This window comes from Ranitomeya variabilis, chromosome 4 (assembly GCF_051348905.1).
Source record: "Ranitomeya variabilis isolate aRanVar5 chromosome 4, aRanVar5.hap1, whole genome shotgun sequence".
Taxonomy (NCBI): Eukaryota; Metazoa; Chordata; class Amphibia; order Anura; family Dendrobatidae; genus Ranitomeya; species Ranitomeya variabilis.
Window position 1 is genome coordinate 767,462,808 of NC_135235.1, and position 26,749 is coordinate 767,489,556.

At 45.1% G+C, this 26,749-nt stretch overlaps 2 protein-coding genes across 2 annotated transcripts in view; one reads left to right on the plus strand and one right to left on the minus strand.

The window, feature by feature from the left end:
* The window catches only part of LOC143766912 (uncharacterized), a 164,053-nt gene that overhangs the window by 17,354 nt on the left and 119,950 nt on the right, over positions 1-26,749 (plus strand). The window lies entirely within an intron of this gene.
* Positions 216-20,421, minus strand: LOC143767128 (uncharacterized). The gene is made up of 6 exons (XM_077255151.1): positions 20,404-20,421; positions 13,572-13,751; positions 13,375-13,498; positions 13,197-13,291; positions 12,911-12,998; positions 216-1,139 (listed from the first exon to the last, which is right to left on the minus strand). The coding sequence occupies exons 1-6, from the start codon at positions 20,419-20,421 to the stop codon at positions 919-921; spliced, it is 726 nt and encodes a 241-aa protein (XP_077111266.1). The 3' UTR covers positions 216-918.

Genomic DNA, 26,749 nt, shown 5'->3' on the forward strand with positions numbered 1-26,749 from the left:
GCAGATTTAGCCTCTCACCGGAGACAAGTACATCTGGTCCTACAAAGACTCAAGGAGAACAGACTTTATGGTAATTTTGAAAAGTAGCATAGCATAATCCAGATTCATAGTGTGACCACTTAGTAGGTCACTTCCCATATAGATATACTTCCGCATGCAACTAGTCAGAACAATGGAGAAAAAATCCCGGAAGCTTTTTAAATTGTATAAAATAGTCTAGAAAATTTTTATTTGAACAAATACAAAAAGATAAAAACACACACAAACACGGTGATGAAAGTGCTTAAATTAAAGACACCAGATATGCCCAGGCCCTCATAAGTAATAGCATCTCTGCTCAGCATAATAAGATGAGAACCACATGCTCCTGTAGTTCTAGCAGACACCACCTCCTAGCACTAAAACATGTAGTAATTGCATCCCATATGGCATAGGAGGATGAACGTCAGCAGCTATGTCAAGTATTAATATAGCAAACCATTGCTTAGCTACATATGAACCACAAAAAGCAGCATGTCTCACCTAGACGTAGAGGGGGCCACGGCACGCACCCCGACGCGCGTTTCGCCACTGTCAGCACCCGCTTTCTCAAGGGGAAGTGTGGTGTAGGCGAGAAAGGACCTTAAATCTCCATGGAGATTGATCACATGGGCATCATGTGACTTAATTGTATTCACGCTGTGTGTAAGCGGCGCATGCGCCGGCCGCCGTCCCGATTAACCCACCCTCGCCCGGACATATCCAGCTGCATGCATGAACGGGCATGAGAATCCCGGTCACGCACGCCTCCAGACGGCGCCGGGCGGAGGTGGGGCGAGCAGTGACAGCCGAACAGCGCACGCGCACCACAGCGGAAAAACAGAATATCCAAGCCAAAGTATATAATACTGTAACACCTGCGGATTAAATGTACCCACATCAACGAAAGGGGTGTTTAACCCCAACACCCTCCATATATAACACAAAAAAAATCAGTAATTTAAGTATATCTAAGGTACACATATAAATAAATTGAGCAGGAAAAAGTTCAAATATGCAGAGGGCACTGTGATCTTGTTTCACGATGTTTTTTTCTCTCTTTTCTGTGGGAATGATGGTCACAGGGAGTTGAGTATAATGCCCATATCTCCTCAAGGAACCTATATGTAATATATCACAGATACATAAACAGTTAAAAACCAACAAACTCACACAAGCGATTAAAAACAGATCTGAGGAAAATAATTTTAGGGAAAGACTGAGTTTTCTACCATAAGAAATTAAACTACAGAAAACAACTAACGTTCAAAGCCTCATTAAGCCCTGCTGGTTTCGTGGTTCCCATGGTCACAATCCATTTTAATTCACGTTGTGCCAAAAGTTTTTTGATATTCCCCCCTCTAATCACAGCATGAACCACATCAATACCTCTAACTAGAAAATCTTTGAGATTGCAATTGTGGACCATCCTGAAATACTTCGGGATGGTCTTAAGGGTTGACAGATCCTCCACTGTTATTGCTGCACTAATGTCCCTCACGTGTTCTCTTACGCGTACTCGTAGCTCTCGTGAGGTTAAACCTATATAAATCAAAGGACAACTGCATGTAGCATAGTAAATTACATTACTCGTGCTACAGGAAATGTATTCCCTAATTGAAAATTCTCTGTTATCCACTGAGCTAAATTTAGTAGTCTGGAGAACATTAGCGCAAGCCATACAGTGGCCACATTTGAAAAAGCCTTGCCTTGGTTTAGTACATCCAAAATAATTTACCGTTGGTGCTATATAATGACTTTTTATAAGTAGATCCTTAAGATTTTTAGATCTACGTGGGGTCATTAGTGGTCTATTTGTCACAAAACGCTCCAGAGAAGGTTCTGTGCCCAAAACCGACCAGTGTTTTGTTAATATGGCCCGAATATTGTCCCACTCGTGGTTAAATACCGAAATAAACCGTATTTTGTCATCCTGTTTAGCTTTCTTCTTTTTCTGGTACAGCAACGAATCCCTAGACACCGACCTTGCTCTATTGTACCCATTCCTAATGGATCTCTGACTGTACCCTCTTTGTCTGAATCTATCCCTGAGATCCATGGCTTGATTTTGAAATTTTTGGTCTGTCGAGCAAATCCGTCTAACCCTCAAGAACTGTCCCACCGGGACGGCCCTCACCGTAGCTGAACTGTGTGCAGATTTTGCATGCATTAAGGCATTCACTGACGTTTTTTTATGGTAGACATCAGTCTGGATAGTGGATGATGAGTCAACCTCCAAACTAATGTCTAAAAAGTCAATTTTTGAGTCGTCATACCTATATGTCAATTTGATATTGAAATTATTATTGTTCAGTGTCGCCATGAAATCATCCAACTGCCGCACCGTCCCCCGCCAAAAAAATAAAACGTCATCAATATAATGCATCCAGCACAGCACATGGTCGGCGGCCCCCGCCCCTGCGTCACCGAAAACCAACCTCTCCCAGTACCCCAAGAAGAGGTTGGCGTACGCAGGGGCACAGGCCGCACCCATGGCCGCGCCGCGTTTTTGTTGGTAAAAATGATCTTTTAAAAGTTAAAAAATTATGGCTTAGTACGAAATGCAGCAGTTCAAGAATGAGTCCACATAGAGGGCCGCCCAGGTCGGAGGCCTCGAGGAAAAAACGGACCGCCCGCAGACAATCATCATGGTCAATGCAGGTGTACAGCGTCTCCACATCCGCAGTGACCAATAATGTCCCTTTTTCTACAGAGACGCCGTCAATCTTAGCCAGGACATCTGTGGTATCTCTCACAAAAGAGGGCAACGTTTCAACCAGTGTCTTCAAATAGAAATCGATAAACTTACATGATGGATCGCAGAGACCATCCATCCCCAATACAATTGGACGTCCTGGCGGGTTGACGGCGTCCTTATGTACTTTCGGGAGTAGGTAAAAGGTCGGTGTCTTGGGAAATGCAACTGTGAGACCATCTAAAGTTTTCTTATTAATGATTCCCATGTCAAAAGCCCGAGTGAGAATCTTCTGAAGCTGTATTGAGAAAGACACCATTGGATTATGCTATATATACTGGTATCACGCAATTGGCGGAAAGCCTCCCGCTCATATTTAACAATAGGCCAGACCACAATATTCCCCCCCTTGTCAGCTGCTTTAAAGACTACATCCTCCAAAGATTGTAGTTGCCGGATAGCCTCTCTTTGTTTAAGGGTAAGATTATCGAAGCGGCGGTATGTAGAAAGTTTTTTTTAAATCCTCTGATACTAATTTGGTGAATATTTCAACCGCTGGACACAGTGACAAGGGGGGGAATTTTGTTGATCTGGGGAGGATATTCGTGGGGAACCCACCTGCCTCATCCAGGATTTGCTCCTCCAACAATTCCTCTAATATCCGAATGGTGTCTCTCTCAGAAGCACTCCAACCTTCCAAACCAATGTCCCCCTTGCTATGATGCTTCTTCAAAATTAACTTCCGTGAAAAAAAGATGCAAGTCTTTTAGGGCTGTGAAATAATTAAAACTGTTAGTTGGAGAGAATGACAAACCTTTACTTAATACTTCCAACTGCGTGGCATTTAACTGATGATCTGATAAGTTTATTACCTGGAGCCCTCCCTGGGGTTTATTACTCTCCATTCCTTTTTTAGCGTTCTGTCTGGTGTTCACTTTCCGGTTACTTTCACCACTCATAGACCCGCTATTAGAATTATTTGTGCCTTGTTTACTCTTAGGTTGTTGCATATCAGCACTAATGGGCCTTGTTGATCTAGATCGTGATCTGGAATGGGAGTCACTCCTATAGAAAGGACGTGATCTCTCATTTGGGTTACGCCATCTATACATTTTGTTTTGTTGCTTATCATTCACATCACGTTGGAATTTTTTTGATTTGGTTTGTTGAATTTCCTCTGCCCATTTCTGCGCTTCCTCCTGTATTTCAGCATTAAATTTCTTTAGTGTATCAGGAGTCAAACTTCTTTTAATATTGATTTGTAACTCCTCCATCTCTCCTTCTATATTTCTTAAGGATTCCGCGTTCATTTCCTTCAAAATTTCCATGAACCCCATAGAACATGTATTTGCATAACTTTCCCATTTATTGCGTATTTCCAAGTTTTCTACTGGAAATGAGGGGAATACTTGGACTCTTAATCCCCTTGGGATAAGCCCCTTTTGGAGATATTTATCGAGGAAGGCGTGATTCCACCATATCTTAGTTCTTTTCCTTGTAAGATCTTTAAATTTAGTAGTCATTTCTCCTATTCCCCTATCAATCCCCTCAGCACCTGTAACACTGGTGTCTTTGAAAACATCGTCTAATTGCGAGAGCCATGCACCATCGCGGGCTCTAAAATCCATAATTTTATCACTGGAGCAAACTGTGAAAAACACAGAAAATAACATTAGCATAGCATAATCCAGATTCATAGTGTGACCACTTAGTAGGTCACTTCCCATATAGATATACTTCCGCATGCAACTAGTCAGAACAACGGAGAAAAAATCCCGGAAGCTTTTTAAATTGTATAAAATAGTCTAAAAAAATTTAATTTGAACAAATACAAAAAGATAAAAACACACAGAAACACGGTGATGAAAGTGCTTAAATTAAAGACACCAGATATGCCCAGGCCCTCATAAGTAATAGCATCTCTGCTCAGCATAATAAGATGAGAACCACATGCTCCTGTAGTGCTAGGAGGTGGTGTCTGCTAGAACTAAAACATGTAGTAATTGCATCCCATATGGCATAGGAGGATGAACGTCAGCAGCTATGTCAAGTATTAATATAGCAAACCATTGCTTAGCTACATATGAACCACAAAAAGCAGCATGTCTCACCTAGACGTAGAGGGGGCCACGGCACGCACCCTGACGCGCGTTTCGCCGCTGTCAGCACCCGCTTTCTCAAGGGGAAGTGTGGTGTAGGCGAGAAAGGACCTTAAATCTCCATGGAGATTGATCACATGGGCATCATGTGACTTAATTGTATTCACGCTGTGTGTAAGCGGCGCATGCGCCGGCCGCCATCCCGATTAACCCACCCTCGCCCGGACATATCCAGCTGCATGCATGAACGGGCATGAGAATCCCGGTCACGCATGCCTCCAGACAGCGCCGGGCGGAGGTGGGGCGAGCAGTGACAGCCGAACAGCGCACGCGCACCACAGCGGAAAAACAGAATAACCAAACCAAAGTATATAATACTGTAACACCTGCGGATTAAATGTACCCACATCAACGAAAGGGGTGTTTAACCCCAACACCCTCCATATATAACACAAAAAAATCAGTAATTTAAGTATATCTAAGGTACACATATAAATATATTGAGCAGGAAAAAGTTTAAATATGCAGAGGGCACTGTGATCTTGGATTGACGGCGTCTCTGTAGAAAAAGGGACATTATTGGTCACTGCGGATGTGGAGACGCTGTACACCTGCATTGACCATGATGATGGTCTGCGGGCGGTCCGTTTTTTCCTCGAGGCCTCCGACCTGGGCGGCCCTCTATGTGGACTCATTCTTGAACTGCTGCATTTCGTACTAAGCCATAATTTTTTTACTTTTAAAAGATCATTTTTACCAACAAAAACGCGGCGCGGCCATGGGTGCGGCCTGTGCCCCTGCGTACGCCAACCTCTTCTTGGGGTACTGGGAGAGGTTGGTTTTCGGTGACGCAGGGGCGGGGGCCGCCGACCATGTGCTGTGCTGGATGCGTTATATTGATGACGTTTTATTTTTTTGGCGGGGGACGGTGCGGCAGTTGGATGATTTCATGGCGACACTGAACAATAATAATTTCAATATCAAATTGACATATAGGTATGACGACTCAAAAATTGACTTTTTAGACATTAGTTTGGAGGTTGACTCATCATCCACTATCCAGACTGATGTCTACCATAAAAAAACGTCAGTGAATGCCTTAATGCATGCAAAATCTGCACACAGTTCAGCTACGGTGAGGGCCGTCCCGGTGGGACAGTTCTTGAGGGTTAGACGGATTTGCTCGACAGACCAAAAATTTCAAAATCAAGCCATGGATCTCAGGGATAGATTCAGACAAAGAGGATACAGTCAGAGATCCATTAGGAATGGGTACAATAGAGCAAGGTCGGTGTCTAGGGATTCGTTGCTGTACCAGAAAAAGAAGAAAGCTAAACAGGATGACAAAATACGGTTTATTTCGGTATTTAACCACGAATGGGACAATATTCGGGCCATATTAACAAAACACTGGTCGGTTTGGGGCACAGAACCTTCTCTGGAGCGTTTTGTGACAAATAGACCACTAATGACCCCACGTAGATCTAAAAATCTTAAGGATCTACTTATAAAAAGTCATTATATAGCACCAACGGTAAATTATTTTGGATGTACTAAACCAAGGCAAGGCTTTTTCAAATGTGGCCACTGTATGGCTTGCGCTAATGTTCTCCAGACTACTAAATTTAGCTCAGTGGATAACAGAGAATTTTCAATTAGGGAATACATTTCCTGTAGCACGAGTAATGTAATTTACTATGCTACATGCAGTTGTCCTTTGATTTATATAGGTTTAACCTCACGAGAGCTACGAGTACGCGTAAGAGAACACGTGAGGGACATTAGTGCAGCAATAACAGTGGAGGATCTGTCAACCCTTAAGACCATCCCGAAGCATTTCAGGATGGTCCACAATTGCAATCCCAAAGATTTTCTAGTTAGAGGTATTGATGTGGTTCATGCTGGGATTAGAGGGGGGAATATCAAAAAACTTTTGGCACAACGTGAATTAAAATGGATTGTGACCCTGGGAACCACGAAACCAGCAGGGCTTAATGAGGCTTTGAACTTTAGTTGTTTTCTGTAGTTTAATTTCTTATGGTAGAAAACTCAGTCTTTCCCTAAAATTATTTTCCTCAGATCTGTTTTTAATCGCTTGTGTGAGTTTGTTGGTTTTTAACTGTTTATGTATCTGTGATATATTACATATAGGTTCCTTGAGGAGATATGGGCATTATACTGAACTCCCTGTGACCATCATTCCCACAGAAAAGAGAGAAAAAAACATCGTGAAACAAGATCACAGTGCCCTCTGCATATTTGAACTTTTTCCTGCTCAATATATTTATATGTGTACCTTAGATATACTTAAATTACTGATTTTTTTGTGTTATATATGGAGGGTGTTGGGGTTAAACACCCCTTTCGTTGATGTGGGTACATTTAATCCGCAGGTGTTACAGTATTATATACTTTGGTTTGGTTATTCTGTTTTTCCGCTGTGGTGCGCGTGCGCTGTTCGGCTGTCACTGCTCGCCCCACCTCCGCCCGGCGCCGTCTGGAGGCGTGCGTGACCGGGATTCTCATGCCCGTTCATGCATGCAGCTGGATATGTCCGGGCGAGGGTGGGTTAATCGGGACGGCGGCCGGCGCATGCGCCGCTTACACACAGCGTGAATACAATTAAGTCACATGATGCCCATGTGATCAATCTCCATGGAGATTTAAGGTCCTTTCTCGCCTACACCACACTTCCCCTTGAGAAAGCGGGTGCTGACAGCGGCGAAACGCGCGTCGGGGTGCGTGCCGCGGCCCCCTCTACGTCTAGGTGAGACATGCTGCTTTTTGTGGTTCATACGTAGCTAAGCAATGGTTTGCTATATTAATACTTGACATAGCTGCTGACGTTCATCCTCCTATGTCATATGGGATGCAATTACTACTTGTTTTAGTGCTAGGAGGTGGTGTCTGCTAGAACTACAGGAGCATGTGGTTCTCATCTTATTATGCTGAGCAGAGATGCTATTACTTATGAGGGCCTGGGCATATCTGGTGTCTTTAATTTAAGCACTTTTAGCACTAGACTATTTTATACAATTTAAAAAGCTTCCGGGATTTTTTCTCCGTTGTTCTGACTAATTTTGAAAAGTGTCTCTTTGAGCAATCATCTCTCCCTTTCCTTGGTTATATTGTCTCATCTACAGGTTTAAAGATGGATCCGGAGAAGGTGTCCGCCATTCTTAAGTGGCCTCGGCCATGCGGTCTGAAGGCAACACAACGGTTCCTGGGGTTCCCCAACTATTATCGTTTTTCATTCCACATTTTTCCACTCAAGTGGCACCCATTTCTGCCTTGACCCGGAAAGGCGCTAACGCCAAGGAATGGACACCAGAGACAGAGGAGGCTTTTACTTCCCTTAAGCATGCCTTCTCCTCCGCACCCATTCTTCATCAACCGGACTCCGAAAAACAATTCTTGCTTGAGGTAGATGCTTCCTCCATAGGTGCTGGCACAGTTCTTACCCAGAAGTCATCGTCCGATCGGATGGTCACCTGTGGATTCTTCTCGAAAGTCTTTTCTGTTTCTGGAAGAAATTACTCCGTGGGAGATCGAGAGTTATTGGCAATCAAGTTAGCCCTGCAGGAGTGGCGTCATCTCCTTGAGGGAGCTGCACATCAGGTTATCATTTACACAGATCATAAGAATCTCGCTTACCTTCAATCTGCTCAAAGACTAAATCCTTGTCAAGCCCGGTGGGCCTTGTTTTTTGCTCGATTTAATTTTGTGCTTCATTTCCGTTCAACTGATAAGAACATTAAAGCCGATGCACTTTCTAGAGCGTTTTTGCCTCCTGATTTTGTGGAAGAACCGCACCACATTATTCAACCATCCAGATTGGTGCCAGTGACCACGGTTAATCTTGCTCGACTCCCTCCATGAAAGACCCTAGTATCTACTTCTGATCGGAAACGAGTTCTTCGGTGGGGTCATTCTTCTAAGTTGGCCGGTCATGCCGGACAAAGGAAGACTCTACAAATCCTCTCCTGTTACTACTGTTGGCCTACCATTGGCAAAGATGTTCAAGAATATGTTGCTGCCTGTCCGTGTGCTCGCAACAAGAAGGATAAGCATTTGCCCTCTGGGCGGTTATTACCTCTGTTTGTTCCTTCTGTACCCTGGCAGCACATCGCAATGGACTTCATTACTGATCTTCCTGTCTCCTCCGGCTGCTCGGTCATCTGGGTCGTGGTGGATCGTTTTTCTAAGATGGCTCATTTTGTTCCGTTACCTGGTCTCCCGTCTGCTTCGGAGCTCGCTGACCATTTCATACAACATATCTTCCATCTTCATGGGATTCCTCTCCACATTGTGTGCGACAGGGGTGTCCAGTTCACCTCCAAGTTCTGGAGAGCACTTTGTAAGTCTGTACAAGTGGAGCTGGACTTCTCTTCCGCATATCACCCTCAATCCAATGGGCAAGTAGAGAGGACCAATCAGATTATGACGGGATTCTTGCGTCACTTTGTCAACGTGCATTATAATTACTGGATCAAGTTGCTGCCTTGGGTAGAATTCTCATACAATATTCAAGTAAGTGAGTCCTCTGGTAAATCTCCCTTTCAGATTGTGTTTTGACTCCAACCCAGGATTCCGCTTCCCATCTCTGGGTCTTCTGGTGTTCCTGCAGCTGATACCTTTACTAAAGAATTCTCGAAAGTATGGAGCGACACCAAGGTTGCCTTAGAGAAAGCTTCTCTACGTATGAAGAAGCATGCGGACAAAAGACATCTGGATTCTCCCTCCTTTCAGCCTGGAGATAAGGTATGGCTTTCCTCCAAGTATATCCGTCTGAAGATGCCCTCTTACAAACTGGGTCCCCACTTCATCGGTCGATTTGAAGTCCTGAAACAGATTAACGCTGTCTCGTACAAATTGAAATTGACAGCTTCTTTACGTGTGCCTAATTCTTTCCATGTTTCCTGTTGTGAATTCCGTTCTTGGGCTCCCTCCGGTGGTTGTAAATGGCACTTTTGTGAATTCTGCCCTTGGGCTCCCTCCGGTGGTTTTGAGTGGAACTGCTGCTCCTTGGGTTTAGCATTAGCAGCTGCTTCCACTGATCGTCTCTCCTGGCTCTGCTATTTAGCCTGGCTCTAGTCTTCAGCCAGTGCCAGCTGTCAATGTTTCTTGGTTGGATTCAGATCTCTCCTTGGATTTCTTTGATAGCCTGTCCATTTCAGCAAAGATAAGTCCTTGCTTGTTCTTTTGGTTGTCCACTTGCTGTGAACTTAATCGTTCAGCTCATGTTATGTTTTTTCTTGTTCAGCTTGTCAATATGATATATTCTGCTTAGCTGGAAGCTCTGGGGAAGCAGATTTGCCCCTCCACACCGTGAGTCGGTGTGGAGATTTTTTGTGAACTCTGTGTGGATTTTTAGCTTCTAATACTGACCGCACAGTATTCTTTCCTGTCCTGTCTATCTAGTTAGAATTGGCCTCTTTTGCTAAATCTTGTTTTCATTCTGTGTATGTCATTTCCCTCTCCACTCACAGTCAATATTTGTGGGGGGCTATCTTTCCTTTGGGGATTTTCTCTGAGGCAAGATAGCTTTCTGTTTCCATTTTTAGGGGTAGTTAGTTCTCAGGCTGTGACGAGGTGTCTAGGGAGTGACAGGAACATCCCACGGCTACTTCTAGTGTTGGTGTTAGGATCAGGAACTGCGGTCAGTACAGATACCACCTCCTCAGAGCTCGTCCCATGTTGCTCCTTAACCACCAGGTCATAACAGTTTCCCTCATCAAACCCGTATTTTTAATTTCTTTTTTTAAAGGTTCTACTCCAGATCCCATCATTGAGGAGGATGTTTTTGAGGTAGAGAATATCTTGGCCACTAAAAGGATAAGGGGTAAGATCTATTTTTTTGTGGATTGGAGGGGCTTAGGTCCTGAGGAGAGGTCATTGGAGCCTAGAGAATATCCGAGCTCCTCTTCTTCTGAAAAAATTCTACGCTAGCTTGAAAAAGAGGGTGCGTAGCGAGGGGGATACTGTTACACTCGGATCGTTTCCTGTACCTCCAAGGGGTCTCCGTCGGGACTCTCACTCTGTGCCAGCTCCACGCTGTCTGAATGCAACCTCTGCCCCTCCTTCCTCTCCTGTTTCCTGGCGTGCGGCCAGCAGGTTCTCAGGCAGGGTTCTTAGGTCGCACATGCGCTCGCTCCCGGTTTCTTAAAGAGACAGTGTGCATTTTCCAAAAGTTGCCTCTAACCAATATCGTGTTGTTGGCTACTATTTCTAGCTCCTCCACCTTAGGGAGTGCGTCGGAGCAACAAGTATTCACTGTTGCTAACTTCCGGTTCCTGTTTACGTGCGCTTCTGTTTCTGAAGTATCTGCCAAGTACTCCGCTTACACTGTCTGTTTCCATAGATCCGCTGCTATCTGTTTCCCGGTTATTCTGGACTTCATCCGCACTATCTACGCTGGACTCGTCTAGTCCCGGCAGTCTGCCTACCACTCTTCCAGTCTATGCCAGCACTCCCGGATCCAGCTTCTACTCGAACACCCGGTATCTTCCGGTCAGCTATGCAGCATCCACTAACCCTGTGTTATGTTAGGGCTAGTGGAACGCACCTAATGAATGTATATATTTTATTAGGATTGATGCGTTCGCAGCCCGGGGTCCACCGTGCAGGAGAACCTGCTGCTAGCGAATAGCGGAACTAAATGGCGGTGTTAGCTAACTCTGTTACTTCACAGAGCAGCCACGAACTCAAAGCACTGCGCCCTGTTAGACTCCACAGAGGCACAGGCTAACTGTCTAAACAAGAACAGTCAGTGGTCTTGCATGCACACGAAACTCCTCGCCGGAGGTGCCAGCATTCTAGGGGCTTATTTCAGCCGGGTCCCTGAACTCACTCATACAAGACCACACTGGCGCAAAGTACATAAATGAAAGCAGTAATAGCGCATGGCCGTGCGGCCATGCGAGCCTTAAATAGTAGCAGCCAAGAAGGACCAATGAGAGGCTGCCACAGAGCGTGAGCACCTACAGGACCTTAGCTGCAGTGTCTGGTCATGTGACCCTCGATCTCCACTAAGAGATCTTACTCTGGGCATGCTCAGAACGAGAAAAGCAGGAGTTAGTCCCAGAAGCGTCTGCTCGCTGCTGCCCAGCACTGACTTCAATGGCAGAAGCAGGAAAAGCAGCAGCAACTCTCTGTACAGAGTCAGACTGAGCGAGACGCTGGGACCGACGTCTCCGCTGAGCAGACTCCACTGCGGCAGGAGAAGAATGGGAGACCGCAGCGGAGATGGCCCGAGATTCCCCCTGTGCAGAGACGGGAACTCGACCCCTAACACCCTGCTGGCCAATCTGTTCCCCTGGAACAGCTGCCACAAGTACAGGGTCTAACTGATGGTAGCACCTGGGACCTCCGGGCATACCATTCTGTCCCTGTTTGAGGGGACTTACTACGGGTGTCTGGGGCTCATGCAGTAACTCCCCCTTCGGAGCCACCCACACCGTAGTCTAGTGGTTCCACATTTAAATTCAATAAATACGAATGTGAACTTCTACATCTGTGTCTCCGTTTCCGTTCGTTACAGGTTACTACTCACCTGGGTAGTGAAGAAAAAGACGTGCACTCTCGCTAGTACTGGTGCAGACTGAACATGGAGGGATTCTCCAGAATGTAGTCATAAACATCAACAGTCGCACTCAAGAAATATGTCTTCAGAATATTGTTAGCCAAACTCGTGTTTTTTTTTATTGTTTTAGAAAAAACACCAAAAATAAAGGTATCACCGCAGTGTTGCAAGATTTGCAAGGTAGGTAACGTTTCGACCCTTGGGGTCTTTCTCAAACCTTACTTATAGTAGTGGGTACGGAAAGGAGGGCACAGATCCCTGGAGAGGTGCAGGAGTCCCGTTAGGGGCTATTACTTGGCAGCTTCTGGTGTCTGCGGTGGTGCACCACCACCGCAGACACCAGAAGCTGCCAAGTAATAGCCCCTAACGGGACTCATGCACCTCTCCAGGGATCTGTGCCCTCCTTTCCGTACCCACTACTATAAGTAAGGTTTGAGAAAGACCCCAAGGGTCGAAACGTTACCTACCTTGCAAATCTTGCAACACTGCGGTGATACCTTTATTTTTGGTACTCACCTGGGTAGTCATATGTGGGAATCTCTTTACACCACTCATCATCTCTCACATATGTCTCTGTAGTATTAATATGGGTCAGATCTTCACCCTGAAACAAATATTGTAAAAGTCACCGACAGATGGAGAAGTCACATCTATGATCAGCTCTAATCCTGCCATCTCCCCCGTTCTCATTACACAAGTATAAAACATATAATACTGGTGGATAAAACAAGACTGAGCACGAGACCTTCACCGGCGTCTACACATCATAGGGGAGATCTCCTGACACCTTCTATCCATCTACCTGATGATCCTGAGGAACATTGGGATCTTCTTGGTTACAGTCCTGTGGAAGAAGAGGACGGGGACATCTCTCTGGTGTCCTCTTACTGGATAGATCTGGAGGAAACACATACAGGGAGTGAATTCATTCTCTACATACAGATAATTATAGGCCGTGTGTATTTAGTCCTGTCTATTACCTGGAGATATGAGGGGCTGGGGAACCTCCATTATGACGTTCTTGTGCAGATCTCTGTGTCCTTCTAAATACTCCCACTCCTCCATGGAGAAATAGACAGCGACATCCTGACACCTTATAGGAACCTGACACATACAATGATACCGTCATCCCCCGATCCCTTCATAGTGTTACTGTATAATGTCCCAGCAGTGTCACCTCTCCAGTCAGCAGCTCAATCATCTTGTAGATGAGTTCTAGGATCTTCTGGTCATTGATGTCCTCATGGATCAGGGGGTGAGGTGGAGGCCCAGTGATTGGGCTCAGGGGTCCTCCCCATCCCTCAGACACAGGGTCCTGACAGCGATCACTAGAGGTCTTCTTTACCACTGTGTAATCCTGGTAATGGAGAGACACATTAATAAATCTCGCTACAGACATTTCCAGAGTCCTCACCTCTCCAGTTCTATCCAACTGTTATTCCCATAGATAAGAATGATGTAATGTGACGTCATCAGAATCTCTCACCTCTCCAGTAAGCCGGAAGAGGATCTCTAGGGTGAGGTGTAATATCCTCTCCACCATCTTGTCTCTGTCCATATCCATCTGTGATGGGTAAATCAGGACAATTCTCTTTTGTAGAAGATCTTCACTGAGAGGATCCGATATTGTAGAGACCTGAATGAGAAGATGAGCCGATGTAACATCATAAGAATCCTGTGTAATAATACAATTACTGGAGATAATAAGGGAAACATATGAGTAGATTTATTATTTTACAGTATTTAGTTTCCTTCTTTACATCTACAAATAAAACCTATATATTTAGGCCACAGACAACAAGCAGTTTCTTCCTCGGAGTCGGCAGCTGAATACGCTACTTATAGACTCATCTTCCATAACGCTAATTCTCGTCTCATTTACCGACCCTGGAATCGGCATTAGCAATACTGCAGGAGATATTCATTACACGCGACATGAGAAATAACTACTTCATCAACGTCTGTGAACTAATCTCCTGATATCTTCCCTCACGTAATCTCCGGTCCTCCCAAGACCTCCTTTCCTCCTCCACACTTATTTGCTCCTCACCCAACCGCCTCCAAGACTTCTTCTGAATTGCTCCATCCTCTGGAATTCTGTACCCCAACACGTCCGACTATCAACCACATTCGGATCCTTCAGCAGAAACCTGAAAACCCACTTCTTCAGGAAAGCCTACAGCCTGCACTGACCGTGCTGCCTCCTCACCGCTGCCTTCTCTGTTATGATCCCAGTGGCTGGGGATCACTAGAAATACTAGCTAAGTTACTGAACAAAGAACAAGCTCTAGGGAGGTGGTAACTGGACTGACCGCAATCCTGATCCTATCCAAACACACTAAAGGTAGCCGGTGAACGTGCCTAAAATCCTGGACGTCTCGACGCAGCCTGAGAAACTGACTACCCCTAAAGAGAAAGCAAGACCTCACTTGCCTCAAGAGAAATAACCCCAAAGATATAGGAAGCCCCCAACAAATAATAACGGTGAGGTAAGGGGAAAAGACACACGTAGGAATGAAAACAGATTCAGCAAATGAGGCCCGCTAATACTAGATAGCAGAAGACAGATAGTGAGCTGTGCGGTCAGCAGAAAACCCTACAAAATATCCACGCTGAGAATTCAAGAACCCCCACACCAACTAACGGTGTGGGGGGAGAAACTCAGCCCCCTAGAGCTAACAGCAAGCAGGGAAATCACATATTAGCAAGCTGGACAAGAAATATATTGAACACTGATGATCAAAAAATGAACAAACGGAAACTTAGCTTCTCTTGAAGAGACTGGTAGCAAGGTAGTCAGAAGGAATCAGAGTAGCACTGAATACATTGACAGCAGGCATAGACTGAGAGTCCAAGTGAGCTTAAATAGGAAACCAGCCCACATATAACGAGACAGCTGATGCCAGTCACAAACCTGCAGAAAGACAGCACTCACACAGTACCACTTGTGACCACAAGAGGGAGCCCAGAAATAGAGTTCACAACAGTACCCCCCCCCTTGAGGAGGGGTCACCGAACCCTCATCAAGACCCCCAGGGCGATCAGGATGAGCCGCATGGAAGGCACGAACCAAATCGGCCGCATGAACATCAGAGGCGACAACCCAGGAATTATCCTCCTGACCATAGCCCTTCCACTTAACCAAATACTGAAGCCTCCGTCTGGAAATACGAGAATCCAAGATCTTCTCCACCACGTACTCCAATTCGCCCTCAACCAGCACCGGAGCAGGAGGCTCAACAGAAGGAACCACAGGCACCACATACCTCCGCAACAAAGACCTATGGAACACATTATGAATGGCAAACGATGCTGGGAGGTTCAAACGAAAAGACACCGGGTTAAGGATTTCCAAAATCTTATAAGGACCGATGAAGCGAGGCTTGAATTTAGGAGAGGAAACCTTCATAGGAACATACTGAGAAGACAGCCATACCAAATCCCCAACACAAAGTTGGGGACCAACACCGCGACGGCGGTTGGCAAAGCGCTGAGCCTTCTCCTGTGACAACTTCAAATTGTCCACCACATGGTTCCAAATCTGCTGCAACCTATCCACCACAGAATCCACCCCCGGACAGTCAGAAGGCTCAACCTGACCCGAGGAAAAACGAGGATGAAAACCAGAATTGCAGAAAAAAGGCGAAACCAAAGTGGCAGAACTAGCCCGATTATTAAGGGCAAACTCGGCCAATGGCAAAAAAGTCACCCAATCATCCTGATCAGCAGAAACAAAACATCTTAAATAAGTTTCCAACGTCTGATTAGTTCGCTCGGTTTGGCCATTCGTCTGAGGATGGAAGGCCGACGAAAAAGACAAATCAATGCCCATCTTAGCACAAAAAATCCGCCAAAATCTGGACACAAACTGGGATCCTCTGTCAGACACAATATTTTCAGGGATGCCGTGCAAGCGAACCACATTCTGAAAAAATAAAGGAACCAAATCGGAGGAGGAAGGCAACTTAGGCAAGGGCACCAAATGGACCATTTTGGAAAAACGATCACACACCACCCAGATGACAGACATTCTCTGAGATACTGGAAGATCTGAAATAAAATCCATGGAAATGTGCGTCCAAGGCCTCTTCGGGACAGGCAAAGGCAAAAGCAAACCGCTGGCACGAGAACAGCAAGGCTTAGCCCGAGCACAAATCCCACAGGACTGCACAAAGGAACGCACATCCTGCGACAAGGAAGGCCACCAGAAGGACCTAGCCACCAAATCTCTGGTACCAAAAATCCCAGGATGACCTGCCAAGACCGAAGAATGAACCTCGGAAATAACTCTGCTGGTCCATCTATCTGGGACAAACAGTCTCTCTGGTGGGCAACGGTCAGGTCTATCAGCCTGAAATTTCTGCAGCACTCATCGCAAATCTGGGGAAATGGCAGACAAAATCACTCCCTCCTTGAGGATACCAGCCGGCTCTGAAACTCCCGGAGAGTCAGGCACAAAACTCCTAGAAAGGGCATCAGCCTTCACGTTCTTCGAACCAGGCAGGTACGAGACCACGAAATCGAAACGGGAGAAAAACAACGACCAACGAGCCTGTCTAGGATTCAGGCGCTTTGCAGACTCGAGATAAATCAGATTTTTGTGATCAGTCAAGACCACCACACGATGCCTAGCTCCCTCGAGCCAATGTCGCCGCTCCTAAAATGCCCACTTCATAGCCAACAACTCCTGATTACCAACATCATAATTCCGCTCGGCAGGCGAAAACTTTCTTGAAAAGAAGGCACAAGGCTTCATCACAGAGCCATCAGAGCTTCTCTGCGACAAAACAGCCCCTGCTCCAATCTCAGAAGCATCCACCTCGACCTGGAAAGGAAGAGAGATATCAGGCTGACATAAGACTGGAGCTGAAGAAAACCGGCGCTTCAGCTCCCGAAAGGCTTCCACGGCCGCAGGAGACCAATTAGTCACATCAGAACCTTTCTTGGTCAAATCCGTCAAGGGCTTAACCACGCCAGAAAAATTAGCGATGAAGCGACGGTAAAAATTAGCAAAACCCAAGAACTTCTGAAGACTCTTAACAGATGTAGGCTGAGTCCAGTCATGAATAGCCTGGACCTTGACTGGGTCCATCTCAATAGTAGAAGAAGAAAAAATAAAACCCCAAAAGGAAACCTTCTGTACTCCGAAGAGACATTTTGAGCCCTTCACAAATAAAGCATTAGCACGCAGGAGCTGAAACACCATCCTGACCTGCTTCACATGGGACTCCCAATCATTAGAAAAAAACAAAATGTCATCCAGATACACAATCATAAATTTATCCAGATATTCTCGGAAAATGTCATGCATAAAGGACTGAAACACAGAAGGAGCATTAGAGAGTCCAAAAGGCATCACCAAGTACTCAAAATGGCCTTCGGGCGTATTAAATGCTGTTTTCCATTCGTCCCCCTTCTTGATACGCACAAGGTTATATACACCACGAAGATCTATCTTGGTGAACCGACTGGATCCCTTAATCCGAGCAAACAGATCAGACAATAATGGCAAAGGATACTGAAATTTGACCGTGATTTTATTTAGAAGACGATAATCTATACAAGGTCTCAGAGAACCATCCTTGGCCACAAAAAAAAATCCTGCACCAAGAGGGGAGGAGGATGGGCGAATATGTCCCTTCGCCAAAGACTCCTTTATATAACTCTGCATCGCAGCATGTTCTGGTATAGACAAATTAAAAAGTCGTCCCTTAGGGAACTTACTGCCAGGAATCAAATTTATAGCACAATCACAATCCCTATGAGGAGGCAGGGCACCGGATCTGGGCTCATCAAATACATCCTGGTAGTCCGACAAAAACTCAGGGACCTCAGAAGGAGTGGAAGAAGCAATTGACACCAAAGGGACATCGCCATGAATCCCCTGACAACCCCAACTTGACACAGACATAGCTTTCCAATCCAAAACTGGATTATGGGCCTGCAGCCATGGCAGACCCAAAACTACAACATCGTGCAAATTATGCAGCACAAGAAAGCGAATCACCTCCTGATGTACAGGAGTCATGCACATGGTCACTTGAGTCCAATACTGAGGCTTATTCTCAGCCAATGGCGTAGCATCTATTCCCCTCAGTGGAATAGGAAATTCCAAAGGCTCCAGAACAAAACCACAGCGCTTGGCAAACGACAAATCCATAAGATTCAGAGCAGCACCTGAATCCACAAAAGCCATAACCGAATAGGATGACAAAGAACAGATTAAAGTAACAGACAAAATGAACTTAGGCTGTAAAGTACCAATGGTGACAGGTTTAGCGATTTTTTTTTAAGCGCTTATAGCATGCTGAGATAACATGCTGAGATAACATGAGTAGAATCACCACAGTAAAAGCACAACCCATTTTGACGTCTATGACTTTGCCGCTCAATTCTAGTCAGAATTCTGTCACATTGCATTGCCTCAGGTCTCTGTTCAGAGAACACCGCCAGAGGATGCGCAGATTTGCGCTCCCGCAAACGCCGATCAATCTGAATGGCCAAAGCCATTGAATCACTCAGACTTGCAGGCGTGGGGACCCCCACCATAACATTCTTAATGGCTTCAGAAAGACCTCTGAAATTTGCAGCCAGGGCACACATTCCATTGAGTAAGCACTGACCATTTCCGAAATTTTTGACAGTACACCTCAGCTTCATCCTGACCTTGAGAGATAGCCAGCAAAGCCTTTTCTGCCTGGTTCTCAAGATTAGGTTCCTCATAAATCAGTCCAAGCGCCAGAAAAAACGCATCCTCATTCAGCAATGCAGGATCTCCTGGCGCCAGAGAGAAAGCCCAATCCTGAGGGTCGCCGCGTAACAAGGAGATAACAATTTTAACTTGAGCGGAATCACCAGAGGAACGAGGTCTCAAAGATAGAAATAATTTACAATTATTCTTAAAATTCAGAAACCTAGATCTATCTCCAGAAAACAACTCAGGAATAGGTATCTTTGGCTCAGACATAGGGCTATGAACAACAAAATCCTGAATATTTTGCACCCTTGCAGCAAGATGATCCACACTAGAAGTCAGACTCTGAATATCCATGTCTGCAGCTGAGCTCAAAACCACCCAGAGATTAAGGGGATGAGAGAAGCTGGACTGACTGCAGCAAAGGAGAAAAAAAAAAAAAATTGTACTCAGGACTTCTTTTATCCCACTTCTGCGATGCATTAAACACTTTTTCGGCCTGCTGTACTGTTATGATCCCAGTGGCTGGGGATCACTAGAAATACTAGCTAAGTTACTGAACAAAGAACAAGCTCTAGGGAGGTGGTAACTGGACTGACCGCAATCCTGATCCTATCCAAACACACTAAAGGTAGCCGGTGAACGTGCCTAAAATCCTGGACGTCTCGACGCAGCCTGAGAAACTGACTACCCCTAAAGAGAAAGCAAGACGTCACTTGCCTCAAGAGAAATAACCCCAAAGATATAGGAAGCCCCCAACAAATAATAACGGTGAGGTAAGGGGAAAAGACACACATAGGAATGAAAACAGATTCAGCAAATGAGGCCCGCTAATACTAGATAGCAGAAGACAGATAGTGAGCTGTGCGGTCAGCAGAAAACCCTACAAAATATCCACGCTGAGAATTCAAGAACCCCCACACCAACTAACGGTGTGGGGGGAGAAACTCAGCCCCCTAGAGCTAACAGCAAGCAGGGAAATCACATATTAGCAAGCTGGACAAGAAATATATTGAACACTGATGATCAAAAAATGAACAAACGGAAACTTAGCTTCTCTTGAAGAGACTGGTAGCAAGGTAGTCAGAAGGAATCAGAGTAGCACTGAATACATTGACAACAGGCATAGACTGAGAGTCCAAGTGAGCTTAAATAGGAAACCAGCCCACATATAACGAGACAGCTGATGCCAGTCACAAACCTGCAGAAAGACAGCACTCACACAGTACCACTTGTGACCACAAGAGGGAGCCCAGAAATAGAGTTCACAACACTTCTCACCACTACCGAAGCTGCTACCAACCCCCCTACCTACTGTCTCCTTAACCACCATCCTGTAGAATGTAAGACCGCAAGGGCAGGGTCCTCTCCCCTCTGTATCAGTCTGTAATTGTTAGTTTGTTTACTGTAAGTGATATCTGTAATTTGTATGTAACTCCTTCTCATGTACAGCACCATGGAATCAATGGTGCCATATAAATAAATAATAATAATAGTATATGGGCACTGGACTATGGGATGGAGGATAATCATTATAATTTGTTATAACTAACCACAGTCAGTTGCTATGCCCCGGCAATGCCGGGCTCGTCTTCTAGTGTATATATATATATGTATATATATATATACATATATATATATATATCAGAGTCATATCTCCCTACTCTGCAGATTGCATGCTGTCATTGTAGGCCCAGACCAGATGTCATGGAGAAGAATGAGGGAGACCAAAGTTCAAAAATAGACTTTACTTAACAAGAACTTGATGAGAAGTATATACATCAGATAGCAGGCACAACACTTTATAAATGCTTCTTCTGCATTGTGCAGAGTCAGGAACTTTCCGGTTACATGTGGCGGTACATAACTTTTGTTATAAGCCACAATAGTGCAGCAAACCTGAGCTAATGACCTCTTCCTGCTCTTTGTCTCCACTATGCTTCCTGCCTGGAATCCGAATTCTTACTGCCATTATATCTTTGCTTACCTTCAGAACGTACTATCTGATGTCTCCCTCCTGGCACACAACACTATATCAATTCAGGAGGACTGCAATCATATAGGCCAAAAGTCTGGACTTCTCACTTTCTATCTGACTCATCATAAGGAAATTGTTCTCCTGTGTGTCCATGTAGCTCAGTATGAGGTCTCCCACACAGTATGACGGCCCCACAGCGCCTCACACAGTATTATGGCTAGAGATGAGCCAATATTTCAATGCTTTTGGTTCTGCTCATGATCGCCAAATTCTGCAATATTCGTCAGCTTAATCGTTGCTTAAATCACTGAATATAGCCGAACATACACAGCACAAAAGCCGGTGTTTCCCAAGCTGTGTGGCAGTGTGGTAATCACCGGCGTAGCGCTTCTGATCGGGGGTAAATTCATCCCCACAGGTCAGAGAGCCGCGGTTCCCTCCCTGTCAGAAGACAGCATGGCCGCTCATCTGTGATTGGAGGTATAAAGTTTACTACCAGTCACTGGTGTCAGCTGATGGGACTACAGCTCCCATCATCCGACACCTACAGCCGCTAATAACAGTGAGAGCAGCTGATGGGTGTATTCATCAACCGCTACTGCGCTGTAAATAAATAATAAACAAAGAATAAAAAAAGAAACACACTGTACTAATTGTATTTGTCACTGACATTTACAGTTAAGTCCATATATATTTGGACAGACGTTTTTCTAATTTTGGTTATAGACATTACCACAATGAATTTTAAACAAAACAATTCAGATGCAGTTGAAGTTCTGACTTTCAGCTTTCATTTGAGGGTATCCACATTGAAATTGGATGAAGGGTTTAGGAGTTTCAGCTCTTTGACATGTGCCACCCTGTTTTTAAAGGGACCAAAAGTAATTGGACAATTGATTCCAAGGCTATTTCATGGACTGGTGTGGGCAATCCCTTCATTATGTCATTCTCAATTAAGCAGATAAAAGGCCTGGAGTTGATCTGAGGTGTGGTGCTTGCATGTGGAAGGTTTTGCTGTGAAGTAAACATGCGGTCAAAGGAGCTCTCCATGCAGGTGAAACAAGCCATCCTTAAGCTGCGAAAACAGAAAAAAACAAGCCGAGAAATTGCTACAATATTAGGAGTGGCAAAATCTTAAGTTTGGTACATCCTGAGAAAGAAAGAAAGCTCTGGTGAACTCATCAATGTAAAAAGACCTGGGCACCCACGGAAGACAACAGTGGTGTATGATGGCAGAATAATCTCCATGGTTAAGAGAAACCCCTTCACAACAGCCAACCAAGTGACCAACACTCTCCAGGAGGTCGGCGTATCAATATCCAAATCTTCCATAAAGAGAAGACTGCATGAAAGTAACCACAGAGGGTTCACTGCACGGTGCAAGCCACTCATAAGCATCAAGAAGAAAAAGGCAAAAAACATCTAAAAAGCCAGCACAGTTCTGGAAGAACATTCTTTGAACAGATGAAACCAAGATCAACCTCTACCAGAATGATGGAAAGAGAAAAGTATGGCGAAGACATGGTACAGCATATGATCCAAAGCATACCACATCATCTGTAAAACATGGCGGAGGCAGTGTGATGGCTTGGGCATGCATGGCTGCCAGTGGCACTGGGTCACTAGTGGTTATTGATGATGTGACACAGGACAGAAGCAGCCGAATGAATTCTGAGGTATTCAGAGACATACTGTGTGCTCAGATCCAGCCAAATGCAGCCAAACTGATTGGTCGTCGTTTCATACTACAGATGGACAATGACCCAAAACATAAAGCCAAAGCAACCCAGGAGTTTATTAAAGTAAAGAAGTGGAATATTCTTGAATGGCCAAGTCAGTCACCTGATCTCAACCCAATTGAACAGCATTTCACTTGTTAAAGACTAAACTTCAGACAGAAAGGCCACAAACAACCAGCAACTGAAAACCACCGCAGTGAAGGCCTGGCAGAGCATCAAAAAGGAGGAAACACAGTATCTGGTGATGTCCATGAGTTCAAGACTTCAGGCAGTCATTGCCTACAAAGGGTTTTCTACCAAGTACTAGAAATGAACATTTTATTTACAATTAGTTAATCTGTCCAATTACATTTGGTCCCTTAAAAAACAGGGTGGCACATGTAAGTCTACGTTCACATTTGCGGTCATCGCCGCAGCGTCGCCGCATGCATCATGCGCCCCTATATTTAACATGGGGGCGCATGGACATGCGTCGCACTTGCGTTTTGCGCCGCATGCGTCACTGCGGCGCACGCGTCCGGGCGCAGAGGACACAGCAAGTTGCATTTTTGCTGCGTCCAAAATCAATGAAAAAAAGGACGCATGTGGCGCAAAACGTAGCGTTGTGCATGCGTTCACATTTGCGTTGTGCGTTGCGTCGCCGACGCTGCGGCACACAACGCAAATGTGAACGTAGCCTTAAGGAGCTGAAACTTTAAACCCTTCATCCAATTTTAATGTGGATACCCTCAAATGAAAGCTGAAAGTCTGAACTTCAACTGCATCTGAATTGTTTTGTTTAAAATTCATTGTAGTAATGTCTAGAACCAAAATTAGAAAAATGTTGTCTCTGTCCAAATATATATGGACTTAACTGTATATATCTACCTATTCTATTTGTATTTACTGTATGTAATCCATGTCTTCTATCCTGTCGGCTCCTGCAGTGATTTTACACTACCGTGGCTGCTGAATTACCGGCTTTTCTTCTATTTATCTATGTAATATATATATATATATATATATATATATATATATATATATATATATATATATATATATATATATATATATATATATATATATATATATACACACACACATATACACTGTGTCACTGACATCTCTAAAAAAAACTTCCTTTTCACCCCCAATGGAGGTGGTCTTTGTTGACCTTTATCATTCTCGAGAACTCTACCAGAGGCCTGGGAGTTTGAGGGTTCTTGCACAGGACCTTAGTTGTTCCCAGCATTGCGCTTTTCTAGACAGAGAGCTCAGATGTTGCTCCTGGGATCTGTTGTAGCCATTCTTCCCACTTAGGGGTCAGTGCTCCAAGTGCTTCTATTACCACTGGAATCACTGTTGCCTTCACCTTCCACATCTTCTCCAGTTCTCCTTTGAGGCCCTGGTATTTCTCCATCTTCTCATATTCCTTCTTTGTGATATTGCTGTCACTTGGCACTGCCACATCTATTATCAATGCTGTCTTCTGATCCTTGTCTATTATCACAATGTCTGGTTGGTTAGCCAACAGCTGCTTATCCATCTGGATCTTGAAGTCCCACAGGATTTTAGCCCTTTTATTCTCCACCACTTTTTCTGGGGTCTCCAAACTGGACTTAATGGGGATTAGCCCATATGCTGTGCAGATGTTCCTGTATACAATTCCCGCTACTGGGTTGTGGCGTTCGGTATACGCTGTTCCTGCTTGCATTTTGCATCCTGCCACTATGCGTTGGACAGTTTCTGAGGTTTCTTTGCATAGACTGCACCTTGGGTCTTGTGTGGCAGATTCCAACTTCTATGGATCTGGTACTTAGTGCTTGCTCTTGTGCCGCTATGATTAGTGCCTCTGTGCTGTCTCGGAGTCGAGCTTTCTCTGTCATGTCGGACGCTGTTCAGACCTAGTCGTCCGACAGACAGCGGTAATTCCGCTTTTCTCTACTATGCGCTCATTGGCGTCGGCTAGATTTTATCTAGCTGGTCCGGGGTTAATTTACCTGGTGAACGGATTGGAAGCTGGGCCATGCCCACTGCCTTTAAATAGTTCTCCTGAACATTGGGCGTCTCCGATTATAGCTTCAGTCTAGTGCTTGGTTATCTCGGTCTGGAGTGGTGAGCTAGTAATTGTAGTAACGTATCTGGTGGTGTATTTCCCTTTGTCTTATTTACTCCTTCCTATATTTGTATTTATTTTGCCCTGCACATTTATAGTGTATTCCTGAGTGTCTGCGGCGTGGTGTATATTTTCCGTTATCCTTGTCTGTGCTAACTGTGGGAATTGGTGTATTACCTTTTCACTGGGTGGAGGGTGGTGGTTTTAGCCTAGGGTTGAAACAGGAGACAGGGCAAGGGTCGTGGCCTAGACATGCACACCATCAGTGTAAACTCTAGGTAGAGGGTCAGTCAGGATTTCCCTAGTCTGAGGGAAATTGCAGGGGCCCGGGTTATTAGCTCTTACCCACCTAGCCTTCCCATGACATTATAATTGGCCAACATTATTTCCATGGATCCCATGATTTCCATTAACCGCCAGTTGAGGGCGCTGTTCCTACAGGTCACTGAGTTGAGGGGGGCAGTGCAGCAACAGGGACTAGCAGTATCTAATGTGCAAGCCGGTGTTACAGATAAAGTTGCTGAGCCTAAGTTTCCTTTGCCTGAAAAATTTGCTGGGGAACGCAGTAAATTTGTTACTTTTCGTGAAGCTTGCAAACTGTATTTTCGGATGCCTCCGATCTCCTCCGGTAGTGAGGCTCAGCGTATGGGCCTGGTGTTGTCATTATTAAGCGGGGATCCCCAAGCATGGGCGTTTTCTTTGCCATCTGATTCTGCTGCATTTGACTCTGTGGAGTTTTTTTTCCTTTCTTGGAAATATTTACGATTAACCTGACAGAATGGCTCTAGCAGAATCTAAGATACGCACTATTTGCCAGGGGGAGCGAGTTGTAGAGGATTACTGTTCTGAATTTCGCCGCTGGGCGGTCGACACTCAGTGGAATGATTCTCCGCTGCGGAGTCACTTTATTCATGGAGTTTCTGATAGGGTTAAAAAAGCCCTCCTGATGTACGAGACTCCTACTTCACTAGATTCCGCTATGAGTCTTGTTGTCCGCATTGATTGCAGTTTGCGTCTGGGGGAGCATGAGACGCCGCCTGTGGGAGGAGGTTTAGGTTCACTTGAGGTTGCTGCAGGTGAGCCCACGGAACCTATGCAAATCGCAGGGGTATCACATGTTAAGCATCGTGCTCCTGTACTCAGGAAGCAGGGAGCCTGTTTTTTCTGCGGTAAAACTGGTCATTTTATTAATATCTGTCCTCTGTTGTCAAAGAAAAACGCAACGGCGGAAAAACTTCTAAGCTCAGAGGGTGTGGAGGAGTCCAATCTGAGCTTATGTATATCCTCCATGATGGTTTCTCAGTGCATGCTCCCTGCCAAAGTTGTTGTCACTGGCAGAGAGCTGCCAATCACTGCTTTTGTGGATAGTGGTTCTGCCACAAATCTCATTGATGAGGAGTTTGCGCACACTGCTGGTTTTAGGATTGAAAAACTGCCTCATCCTATCCACCTGGTCACCATCAATTCTGCTCCTCTCCCACAGGGGGAGATTACTGAGTTTGTGTCTGAGATTAAACTCCACATTGGGGTTCTTCATTTCGAGCAGGTTACATGTAAGGTGCTCAAGAGTCTTCCGGTACAATTGGTTCTGGGTTTTCCATGGTTGTCTACACACAACCCGGTGATTGACTGGAAAACTCAGGACATAATTCAGTGGAGTGATATCTGTCAGGAGAATTGCTTGGCCACATGTGTTGCTGCTGTGACTTCAAGCGTTCCTGAGTCACTTCTGGATTTTGTGGATGTGTTCTTTGAGAAGGGTTGTTCAGAGTTGCCACCACATCGCTCCTATGACTGTACTATCAGGTTTAAACCAGGGGCTAAATTGCCTAAAGCAAGGATGTTTAAC